Consider the following 13,358-nt stretch of genomic DNA (forward strand, 5'->3'; position numbering starts at 1 on the left):
AAAGAGATCCACACACTACTTTTACCTCCCACAAAACTGCCAGATTTCAGAAATGTTTATAGACAATAAGTGTGTTTAAATGGAGCAGGACAGTCAATGTTACCAGTCTATGTGTACCTGCAGGCTTGTCCTGACTTGGCCTGTCTATGATAGATGTATGTGTCACTGTTCTGCCTTTTCAGGTGACAGACCCGTACAACTAGTGTATTACTTTTCTTCAGTTCTACTTTACCTCCATCCCTTTCTTCTTTTATCTTCGTTTATCTACTGAAATCACTTACAGTACTTTATCTGTACCCTTATGTACCTTATGAGAGCCCTTATTCACCCTTATGAGAATGAAAGCAGTGTTGTAGAGAATATGAGAATGTTGATATTTTATACTCAAATATAAAAGGCTGCTACTAGAAGCAGAATTAGTTTGTTTTTATTAATCACAATTGAAAACTGGCACCGTAGAATCCATTTAAAAATCGTGAGGAACAGCTGCAACAGAAAAGCCACCATTAGACAAATATGAAGAAAATATGTTGTGCACACGTCGTCCTGCCCCCCCAAAAGTCATCTGAATAACAATGTATGCTGATTTATCAGTTTTTCCACATGCTGAATTAGATTGTCCTTGATCACTCCCATTTAACAGCATATTAATTCACACCATCTTCAATGTTTCTAGCATGATTAATAAGAGTTCCTACTGAAAATCAATCTGCCATACACCCACTATTGATGTGTCCTATTTCAGTCGAAATTGTCATTCAATTCTGTTGTTGCTGTAACCAAGTAGGACATTTTGCTTTACCTTAGCTTGTACATCTTGCTAGCAAAACACATTATACAGCATTATATTACTCCTTCTCTTACTTTCTTTTTGTCTCTGTCTTTCTCTCCCTCCCTTACTGACACACACACATAAGGCTAGTTCAGCTCCAGCTGATAACGATCGCAACTTTGTCAGCAATATTGATCTCTCATTAAATTGTCACCAACCCCCTTTTTGTTGCTTAACTTTAGGCGTATCTTTCTCTCACAGTGTTTACAGCCCTATCATATATACAATCAGATAAAAGCCCAGATTGTTTCAATGGCCTGTTTATTTTGAAAAAAAACTATACCTCATGCAGAAGATGTTCTTCTAACTCTTATCTGCTGTCCCCGCACTCTCCCTTATCACCTCTATCCCCCATCACATTTCTCCTCTTTTTTTCCCCTCTGTATGTCCCTTGTTTTTTGCCCCCACTTTTGGAAGACTTCAGTCTGACAAGAGAACTTTGGAATTAGCATAAGGAATGTCACCTTTTCTCTCAGCTTCAGTGACCAGAGTTGTCCCCTAACCATCTGTTTGTTTGGTGTATGTGTGTGTGTGTGTGTGTGTGTGTGTGTGTGTCTATGCGTGTGTACACTTGTACATATGTATTTGTGTCTACAGTCTTGTGTGTGTGTGTGTGTGTGTGTGTGTGGAGAATTGTCCACCCACTCTGACTTGATATTCAGTGCTAGCTTCTTGCATTGATTATCCATGTTCACTCTCGCCTTTCCTCCTACATCTCAACTCTGTGTCCTTGGCGCTCTCCACCTTCTGGACTTGAGCAGAGGAGTACGAATATTTGAGGAAAAATTAGTAATATCTTCTCACAGATGGAACGAATAGTAATTTCACTTCTGTTCAGTGTTTGTGTCAATGAATATTTGACAATACTGTATGTTGAGTAAGATGTCCTGTGTGTGTGTGTTTCTGTTTTTTTATAGATTTTGTTTGATTTCCTCACAGCCTTTTTCTTACCCTGCTCAGTCAATCATCAAGAATGCTCTCTGCCCATGATTTCAAGCACAGAATGAATTTTCATTTGCCAGTCGGGAAAGCTGAGAGCTGTGAATGTAAATTAGCATGTTGTAGTTTGCATTAATTTGCACTGCAACTGTGTCCCCAACAACACTCTAGCGAGGGACCCGTTTGTGTCACTTAGCAATCAGTAGTTTGAGTGATACATTTTTTGACAAATCAGTCAGCTTCAGTAAACCTCTTCAGTCTTGCTCATGCACTGATCAGTTTACAAACTCACATTGTGCAGACAAACACTGTTTAAGCCCTTAAAATGTATTCAAGGCAGAGAGATGATTTGAGTAATAGTATAATTTATGAAGGAACAACCTCTTGATTATTCTGTTTTACACCTCTGCCAACTGGTTTGAAATTTCTTAATCGTGTCCTTAATTAATTATTGATATGTAAGTTTATTTATCAGGGTTGATTATTGAGTGGCACAATTTGGCCCCCGAGGGGCTCATTGCATGTAGGCCAGTAACCGTCGCTCTAATTGTGATTGTGTTCATTCTCATTGCATCTGGAATAACATTCCAGATGAAATAAATCCAAAAGATCCCTTTATCCCTTTATCCATACATTTTTAGCTTGCTGCAAACTAACCAAAGTATCTGTTGCTTACAGTGTATGTATTCTCCCTCTGTTTTGAAGAGAAATGTCACCTCCTGGTGGCCAAAGCATGTAACCATTACCCAGCAGCTTGAAATAAAATACATAAAGGTTTTATATTTAGCGGTATATTTTAAAAAATCTGCTTTCTATTTTGGCTTTATGCATGTGTGTGTCTTTCTTATGTTGCATCTCTCTGCTGCAGCCAGGGGATATCAGAAGAAACAAGGTCTGTTTTATGTACCACTGTATATTTGTTGTTTTGTCATCGTGTGCTTAGGAATTTTTATTATGGTTCTGAGTGTTTTGCTTGCTTGCGTGCTTATCGAATAAATAGGTGCTTAATTGTTTTCTGTTTTTGTAGCAGCTTCCATTGACCGTTCAGGAGCTTCAGGAGGAGCTGAGGGCTCACAGGGAGAACAGTCGCTTGCAGCAACAACGGCAGCAAGGGAACTCTGGCTCCTATCGAGAACTCCATGCAGACCAGGACCACAGAACGGGGCTTAGCCCTGGCCACAGCCCCAGACAAAGCCCCAGCAGCCTGCACAGTCCTGGGCCGAAGAACAGCCCGAGAGCCAGCCCATCCAGCACTTACAATCCGAGACAACAGGAAGCTGATGTCATCATTCACAGCCCTGGTTATGGCTGTAACACTGCAGTAGCTTCGCAGAGAATCAGCCCAGCCAACACCCTTCAGTCTGGGCCGAGGAACAGCCAAAATCAGTCCCACTACAATTCTAGCCAGGGTCCGGTGGTAGCGCCAAGCTCTAGTTCACTCCGGGCCTGCAGCCCCTGCCAGGTGCCTGGGTGTGACGGTGTGTCCTCATCTCATCCTCTGGATCCATCAGAGGAGAATTTCTTCCGGCTGCAGTCGGAGCATGAGCGGCAGGCCAAGGAGCTGTCCCTGCTGAGGAAGACTATGGAAGAGATGGAGATGAGAATCGACTCTCAGAAGCAGACGCTGGGCGCCCGGGATGAGAGCATCCAGAGGCTGCTGGAGATGCTTCAGGGCCAAGGACAAAGTCAGGGACACTGGGGTCGGGGACAGCGGCCAGGCATCATAACCATGGCAGCGCAGGAGGCTGAAGCTCACCTGGAGAACATGCATGTGAGAGAGGTGTGTTTTTCTTCCCTGGGGGTGAATGATTATGTAGCTGAACCTTTCATCTATAGTATCAAAGTCATTTTAACAGTAGGGCTGGGCAATATGTCGTTATATCTACATCTGTCACTTTGATAGGATCATGTGAGTTTTTTATATTGCGACTCATAGTACACAATTGTGTTGCCTGTAATAAAAAACAGAACAATTTCAATGTCCGATTTTACCCGGAATGGTTTTGGAGAATCTTGAGAGCTAAAAAATGACTTCTACTTTGACATAGCATTATACAGTCTAGTGCAAGATGGCTAGTTAAAAACACTGAGATGGCATGTGACTTTTAATACAAAACAGATTTAGTGATATATTCACTTCAGTTCATTTCAAAGGGCTGAATTGGCTTTAAAGTTTCAAGAACAATGTTGCCAAAGCATCAAAATATAATTTGTCCAAATATTTGGACAGCACACAATAAAGTAAAAGGAACACACATTATATACACATTATATATTAATTATATTATATAATTATATATACACACGATATGCAATGGTTTATGTTTTTTATGGTTAGAGTGATATCTTTTTTCCTTGTAGATGATTAATTAATAACATTTGGCTGTGTATGCATTTTGTATGTACATTATATGTTTACACTTTGCGTGCGTGTGTGTGTGTGTGCGTGTGTGTGTACCTATGAATGTCTGTATTATGTAGAGTGTGGGACCAGCAGCTCAGCAGGTCTTATCAATGGGCCAGATTAACATACGGAGAGCTCTAAGCCTGTGTTCAGCCATGCAGTTTTACAATCTGACTCAGTTGCTTTGTGTAAATTGTGTGTGTAAGTGTAGGTGTGTGTGTGCATGTGGTCCTGGGTATGCACATGCTCATATGCACCTTGTCTGTGCTTTGTGCATAGCATTTAGCGTTTATTCTACAGCATGCAGTGAGCCTGTTGTACAGTGGACATTAAACATTATTATATTAGGAGGAGAATTTATTACAGCCCATCAAAAATTTTTAGTTAAAAGCCGAATTCTAGCAGAATTATTTGGTATTGGTATGCTCATACCTCACTTTTTCCATTTTTTTCTGTCTTCCTCAGTCTGGATTTTACTGATTGAGAATTTAAAAGTACCAGCCCTCCGGTGAGCGGTGGTGTAGCACAGGTGTCTCTATATCCTCTGCCAGGAGGGCTAGCAGTAGGCTGTTCTCTGCTCCTTACTCCTGCCTTGTTTATTTTTAACTCCTAAATCTTCTTAGCCTTTAATTTCTCTACCTCTGTGTGTTCCTGTGTTGCATGTTTGTGCATGCCTCTGCTGTTGTTTGTGTCTCAATGTTATTGTTTTTCTGACTGTGTTGTTTGTCTGCCTCTTTGTCTGCTATTCCCAGTCAGAATGATTGCTTGTGTGTGTGTGTGTGTGTGTGTGTGTGTATGTGTGTGTGAGAGCATGCGTGCACATCTGGGCCTGTCGGCTTAGCGTTTCTAGCAGGTTTCTAGCGAGGACACTCCCTTGCTGGGCTCCCGGTGGCTGATAGGATATCCACCCATGCCGGGTGTTTGGTCACTGTGATGATTTTGACAGAGGGGAGGCGTGGGTGTTTCAGTCCATGCTAATGTAACCGCGGCGGTGCATGTGTGTACTTGTGTGTGTGTCTCTGTGTAATATATGGGACCAAACCATGCTGTGTGTGTAAGAGGTGAGTACCTGTTCACACACACTCTGTGTGCTGTGCTATTTTTAACTGCTTGACAGCTTAACACATACTGTGGGTGTAATGGAGGAGGAGGGGGTGACTGGGTCTGAGAGGTGAGGTGAGAGAGGGAGAGATGGGAAAAAGGAGTGTTTATCTAAGGTAGAAAAACAGACTGTGTTTGTCTGAATATTAATGTATGATTAATGAGGGAAAACACTCTAACCACCCTGATTGAAAAGAGAGGTGATTGTTGTTCTTTCGTTTTTTCCCTTCTGGCCTCCTCTCCTCTGAGGTTGAGATGGGGTGATGGAGTCTGTGTGTGTGTGTGTGTGTGTGTGTGTGTTTGTGCATGTATATACAGCTGAACTGATTACAGTTTAAGTATAGCATTCAGTTTTCAGTTTTTAAGCTGAACTAAAAGCCTTGCTAAAAGTATTTTCATTGTGGTGATTGAAAATCACATGCTTCAGATGATAATATTACTATTTAAGACTGTGCTATATAATTGTTTAATAATAATACCAAGCTAGTCCCCAAAATCAATATATGCGTAAAATGCGTTGTCTAGCTTCACTGACAAAGTTGTTTTAAGTGCAACAAAAATGGCAGTGAAATAAATAACAAAAAAACAGTCTCTTAATAAATGTCTGAATTATGAGAATTGGAACCAGTTTAATCAGACACAATTTTAGGGTTTTCAAAAACACTGGTGAAGAGTAGTCAAGTGGTCTGACAGTTTATGTGGTTGGTGTGGAATCTGAATGTTGGGAGTAATTGAAGGATTTCTATGCATGAAGCCGCCTACTTCCTGTGAAGGTCTCTTGCCTTTGTTTATGTGTCAAAGTGGTAATTTACACTTACACTGCCTTACACTTGCACTTGTCATGGTTAGTGAAGGCAAACTGATGATGGCGGTGCAACTATTGCCTCTATTAGGGGGCACTACTCTTTATTTTTTGATTAGCTCTGAAGGAAACCAGCCCAACTGCCTTTCATTGCCGAGCCCATTACTCTCCTTTAAATGACCCACCTTGTTTAGCTTGAGCCGGGATAATAAATGCCTCCATTTTAAGTTCACTTCTGCTTTTATTTACCCTTCAAACTAACATGGCTAAGGGTTGGCACGGGGGCTTGGTAGTCTTTGCTGGTTTGAAGATATATTCTTTACCTTAAATTTGTGTGTATATTATCTTATATTAAGATTTTATGTAACGAAGGGTTAGGATGGGTGTGAAAATGCACAAACCTATGTAGGTTTCTATGATGCAAATCAGAATTGAGTACAAGTTCACAGAGGATTTAAAATCTCCCCTTTCTCTCTCTGTTTTACCATAAGGACTGACATACCATGGCCAGATGTGAAGTTATTTTCTCCAGCTGTCTGTGGTTATGTGTGTATGCTGGTGTGCAGTTTGTATGGATATAGAGCTTCATCACTCCTTCACCTGCTGATGTGTGTTGTCAGGGGATGGTGTGTGTAGTGGTGCTCTCTCGCTTATGTTTCCTGTTCAACGTTGTCAGCTGTCAGACTGTCTTAGCTGCACAGACTCGACGTAGAAACACTGGCACATGTATGTCAGCCTATTGACTTGGCTCTTGAGATAAAATTATTACACTTGACTGGTCAACATCACATAGCATAATGTGAAAGCCATACATTAAGTAATGTGTTTGAGTTCTTTTCAAACAGCCTCTCCTCCATAATGTTGCCTGGCAAACATTGATTATTGCAGTACTAGCAATGTCCACATTGTGGCAGTGTTCCATTAGAATTTACATGCATAAACTGTGAGTAAAGTTATGTGTGATGGCACACACACACACACACACACACACACACACACACACACACACACACACACACACACACACACACACGCTGAGAGGCATAAATCTGGGCCTAATCGTCTCTCCCCAGCCGCCAGGTCCCAGTAGACCCAATAATAACAGCCGCACCACTGGTCTGTTCCTGCCCAGGTCTGACCTGCTGCCAAGGCGTGCACACACACATGCACACTCTCACTGTGAGATTTTTAACTTGGAGATGGCATATCTACTTTCATGCATATCGTACTGCAGATTTCATATGGTCCTTATGGTCCCGAGTCAGTATGGACTGAGTATGTATCATTGCTCTAGTGTTGAGAACGTAAGGACAATGCACTTATGACTCCCCAGTATTCTATAGGATGACTGGCTTCAGAAGTCTTGCTGCTGTTTTTGGCAGACCCTCTCCGTCTGCCCCCGCAGCCTCTCTCAAACATTGATGAAACTCTTGAAAAGTAGCTTTTTAAAAACTTTCTAGTGCCAGCATGCTGAGGAGATGTGGAAGTTCATATCAGCAAATCTGTCTTTTTTGTGATCTCTTTCCTGCTTTTTCTCGCTTTCTCATGCCCACTACCTGCAACATTTTGACGCCTTCTCCTCTGCCCTCTCTCATCTGCCTTTCTAGCTGTATACTGTATGTTTGTCGGCGCAACAACATTTCCCACTCTCTCTTTCTTTCTCCCCAGGCCGACATATATATCTGTTGTGATTTGGTTTAGTGAAAAGCCCCTGTCCCGGGTGGGGCTTTTTAGGGCTCCATGCTTGTTTGGCTACTTTTAACCTCCAATCGTGAACGAGCCTCTCAACTAACATTAGAAGACCACTGTAAATAGCATCAGCAAACACACAAACACACACCAATGCCCCTTCTCCCCACCACACCACATAGTCTCCACGCTCTGTTGATTGCCCAGAATGTTTGAGCGGGAAAGTTTATCGGGACAAAATTACACCTCTCAAACCTTCTCCTCACCCCCTTCCACCCCTCCCTATTTCTTGGCAAGCCTTTCCCTCTGATTTTCCCTTTGTCTTTTCCAACTGCTCTTTTAAGCCACTGAGCTGATAGGCGGACACATTTTCTCATTTGTGGCAAGCAAATGTGTTTCCTTTTTCTCTCACTGATGGAGAAGGGATGGGAATGTGATTGATGAATGTGTGGGTGAGTATGTGTGTGTGTGTGTCTATGTAGGATGTGTGCATGTTCTAGTCCTCGCTTGGCATATATGACACCATTGCCTTCAGGCTAGAATTGAACCTTTTGACCGTATCCTTCATTCAGGATGCCGGCACTTATTGCTATAGTGTTACGTTTGATCCTATTCATTCCATATGCTCGGTCCTCTGCCACATGTGGAGCAGAGAAGACGGTCTTTGATGACATGCTCTCTTGCATGACTTAATTTCTCCCATTGTACTCTTAACTGTACTCTAACTGTTGTTGATAAGGAGTTGATCCACACACTCTCTCCACAGGACATATAGATACTTAAAATAGTGCATGTGGGACAAATAGACAGGCACACACTCACAGTGACACATTAATACACATATGGTCAGTAGAAGATTATGGTTGTGGCTACACTTTGCATGCTGCTCTGTGAAAGGCATGTTCTGACAGCAGTAATCCCTCCTTATCCACAGTTGACGTGGACAAGAGGATAAGGCCCTTGTCTCCTCTCATTGCAATGCACTGGGAGAACTGGGACGAACGGGAGCAATGGGAAATCATGGCGACCTGTTGCCTCTCCCTGTATATCTATTCATGCTTTTCTAAACTTCTTCATGTCCTCTGACTGATGTGCTGCCTTAATATGAATTACCCATCTCCGTGTGGTTTCTGTCTGATTTAGTGGCTTTTCTTTACCCACTGACTGTCACTGCCAGTTTTATCTTTGATAGTATTCTCTGTCCTTTTGTCCTGCCCTTGGTTAGTGTAGCTGTCCCTGTATTTGACACTCAAACTAAGCTTGGGTGGTATCTGAATCAGAATCAGAAACACGAGGGGAAGTTCTTGTTTGTTGTTAAGTAGAAAATATAAAGAAAACATACAAATCTAACTGTGAATATATAAATAAAAACATGAGTGTCAAAATATGTACATTATTTCACAGTTATGTGACAGAAGTGTAAAGAACAAATAGTAGTAATAATAATCAGCACTGACAGTGTTGAGGTGGAATGGATTAAAATCCTTAAAACTGCAGTTGGGACAGAGTAAACCAGAGTACTGCACATTAGTTGAGTATCAAGGTATTACGTTATACCAGGGTATCTAGAAATCCTGACTGTGCAACGCTCCTCTTTCTGTTAAACTGACACGGACATGCTGTATTCATCTGATATACTGTAGTGTACACCCTCATTATATGCGGACGATGCCGCATGAAACTGCCTGACATCTTCGGCAACGTGATAACCCCCTTCACTTTTATAGCAGTTGGAAACAACCAGTTTTGGGCAAGTTACTTCCAAAATATTATAGATAATACATTATAGATTACTAGTTACTGTCATTTGAGTGTAATTAGTTATATTACAGTATTACTCTATTATATCTCTGAATTGTAATGCTTTGCACTACTTTTGAGTTACTTTCACTGCTAATTAAAGGGTGCATTATTCAGATAGTAAGATGTGCCTGCATAGTTGAGTTCAAGTAATGTGCAGATCACACTTATATCCATGGAGTGGGTGGGTCTTTGTCATAAAAATGAGCATTCTGATTAATGGGTTGTAGATGGGTGAAATAGGATGAATCGTCTCCCCATTGAGAAAGACGCTGTGCATATTTACGCATTTACGGTCAAGATGCACTGAAAGCAGCTTCTGTAATCATGAAAGTAAAGAAAACATGGCAAAAATAGCATATTGTCAATATTTTAGAGACACCCCCAAAATTTCACAAATCATGTTTTCTTGTTAAGAGGAGCCTAACTTCACTGTAGTTTGAACCCTGCCTACAATCTCAACCATTGAATTCCAGCAACAGGAAATAATGTCACAGATTTTTTTTCTGGTCCCAAAATGTTTTGCGGTGTTGGTAAATTATCGAAACAACAAAACACCACTTAATTTCGTGTTAAAATACGTTGTAACGCGCGCTACTTAGATTGTAACGGGTATAATAAATAAGTAATTAACAATTACTATTTTGCAGCAAAAAGCAATACATTACTGTAATAAGATTACTTTTGTAACGCTTTACTCCCAACACTGGTAAAAAAACACACAGGAGCTTTAGCTACAGCCCTTTTCTCTGACAAAATTCTGCATGTGTATTTCATTACACACACAAATTCATCAGCGATTGCCAGGGGTGGGCAAAATGTCAACGGACTAGCAAACAAGAAATAGGCCTCTGCCCCTGTTTGGGTGTATTTTTACTTTAGCCCCAATGATAAAGGTGAGCCAGCCAACACGGACGAAGCTGTGTGCGCATCTTCTTCGTTCAACCCACTGATGTGTTGATGTGCGCCATGGCAACAACAAGTGTCATCGGGTTCTACAGAAAGAACCTATATAAGAAGGGTTCTTATTTCCTATCTATTGATTATTCCATAGGCCATAAGTATGTGAACTAAGTAGGCTAATTGCATAGTAGACACACAGCATTAGGCTAGACAATTTCATAAATGCTCATGCAGTGACTTCTATCACTTGCAGCTTTTACGTTTATTTTACAAGTTTTATTATGTTTTTACACTAATACCGTCATATATTACATATACCATTTTGAAAAGTCAGGAAAGTATGAAGCTCTGAAAAAATAAATACTGCCCAAGCGTAACTCAGATTTGTTCATTTTCAGTAGAGGTGCTACTTTTTATACATATACACATTTCATTAGTCAGTGCGTATATAAGCTGGAAGTGGCGGTCTGAAGTTTTGACAAGCCTGCAGGTCACAAGCCAGTGGTCCAATAAAGACAAATATGGGTGGGGATTGAAAGAGCAGCTCTTACCACCACTGAGATCACTGAGCAAGAGCCACTCCCTCATTACCACAACTGAAGTGCCCCTAACCCTCAACTGCTCCAGTGGAGCTGCTTGGTGGCCAGCAGATCAGTCAGTGGTTGTGCTGGGCGGCTTTTGGGTATGAATGTGTGTGGCTGTGTGGGTGTGAACAGACTGTTCGTGACAAAGAGAACCTTGCTCTCAGTGATACTTGCCTGGTTAAATAAAGGTTTATACAAAGTTTAGAATGTGCAGTTCAGTCTGTCAAAAAACATAGGAGTTCATTTAAATGAAAATACAACACGCACATACTCACACACCCGCACAGAAATGTGATAGCTGTTGTGATAGCAGATATCTTTCCCTTGAGAGAAGAGTCAGAGCTTACAGCAGGGATGCCTGAACTGGCTAACTGGCTTCACTTCAGAGGTGTTGATTTAGCTCTGTGCTCATTTTTGAGGAATTTGTAATTGCCGATTTTGTATTTGACATCATTATGTTGAAGGTGTCTTGTCCACCCCATTTACATACGCAAGTGTGGCAGACATACAACATAGCACAACAACATAACACAACCATGAAATTGTCAATTTAGGTTTTAGATACTGTGTTAATTTCAAATGCTATCCATTTATTGCAGGGCTTATTCTCGGTATAGTTGAAAATCATTAGATCGTAATTTTGTTCTTTCTTCCAAATGGACTTGTCCTCATATGTGCAGTTTTTTTCAGTTCAACAAGTGCCTTTATTTAACTTGCTGTGTGTCGATATGTGCACTTTTGTGTGGGCATAGTTGTAGGTCACAGCCACCATTAATTATTGATAGAAGAAGCGTAGCGCATGTGCTGGCAGAAAGTGTTGCTAAGCAAGAGCTTTAGCATGCCAGAGACATCTGCGAGAGAGACAGAGATAACCAGTGAGAAACAGAAAGATAGAGACGGAAAGAGTGATAGAGACAGATCGATATGACCTATCTATTTCCTATCTCCCACCTACTAATGAAGACAGACAGAAAGACAGAAAAAGAGAGAGCAGAGGAAAAAGACACCAGCACCTGCTGTTAGAGACAGAAAGAAATCCTTGGGAGAGCATCCAACGTGGACCGGCTTAAAGATCATAGGAACGTGTTTTATTTGAGTTCTTTTGCAAAACAAGAATTTTTAAGGATGTACAATAAAGGATAACATAGCTATATTTAACAAAATATATACAAAAAGTTAGTAAAAAAGAGACTGGAACTGGTCAGACTGATCAGTGCATCTTATCTGAAGCTGTGGGTGTTAGAGAACGCTAAAGATGATGAGCCGCCAGGCTTATTTTTACCGGGTGCCTCCCCAGGAGCTCCATCGCCGAAACCAGCTTCAGGCCGATCCGGCTAAGACCAGAGCTCTGCAGACTGTCATTGATATGAAGGTAGGACTCATAGCGGATCTGGAATCAGCAAGAGGAGGCAACATAATAATATGCTACATAGAGTGTATTGCTGTAATAGTGTTTTTTTTTATACTGTTCATAATGCCAGCTGTAGAGAATGTGTTCTGCAAAGAAATTTGAGAACAGCGAGTTTAAACTGTGGTAGGCATTAAGAAAAGTAATACTAAGAACTAAAGTCTGATGTCGTAATTTTGAGCAGTGTAGGTTGCTCTTCGGTTCAGCATGTTGTCTGGTTTAGTCTGATATCAGCTTCATACCAACAAAACTTTAATTATTGATGATCACTGCTGTAATGTTGGCAGTAGTAGGGGATTTGGCTAGACACAAACATACATGCCCAAACAGTCCAAACAGCATTGTCTTATTGTTGCCTCGTGTCTGTATGGCGGCCATGCCCAAGTAAAGGCCATTATGGGCCCATGCAGAGTTGAGCACTTATTCAATTTGTTTCAAATGTCACATATGGAAGCTTTCACTCTCATGTCAGCCCTTTGAAGTTGTTAGAGCTGTGAAAAATGCAGTTGACTCCACATGTGCCTGTACATGCACACACACACACACACACACACACACACACACACACACACACACACACACACACACACATTTAGTGCTCGTTCAGCAAACGCTTGTTCCAAAAGTGGTTCCTTTACAGCAAAACCACAGTTATTTTTCACACATACTTTGTGATTTGTCTGGCTATTAACAAACTGCACATGTGCTAGCCCGGGATGCCCACAGTGTTGTAAATGCACAAGAGAGAGCAAATTAAATCTGACTGCATTAATTAGAAAAGGCAAAACAAACAGGATTAGACAAATGAAGGGGATGGGGGGTGGAGATACTGTAACATTCTTTTCCCAGTCTTCCTTTGGTGATGTTGATGATGAGGACGAGCTACGTAATACCCT

At 41.3% G+C, this 13,358-nt stretch overlaps 1 protein-coding gene across 1 annotated transcript in view; it reads left to right on the forward strand.

Moving 5' to 3' along the window:
* LOC119905437 (ERC protein 2) overlaps positions 1–13,358 on the forward strand; it is a 164,690-nt gene that overhangs the window by 5,417 nt on the left and 145,915 nt on the right. Inside the window, exon 3 of the mRNA XM_038722471.1 lies at positions 2,799–3,551. Coding sequence (XP_038578399.1) covers positions 2,799–3,551 — 753 coding nt within the window. The remainder of the gene's footprint in view (positions 1–2,798; positions 3,552–13,358) is intronic.

Source organism: Micropterus salmoides, unplaced genomic scaffold (genome assembly GCF_014851395.1).
Source record: "Micropterus salmoides isolate LMB-PRFRI ecotype aquatic unplaced genomic scaffold, ASM1485139v1 Ms_hic_scaffold_16, whole genome shotgun sequence".
Lineage (NCBI taxonomy): Eukaryota > Metazoa > Chordata > Actinopteri > Centrarchiformes > Centrarchidae > Micropterus > Micropterus salmoides.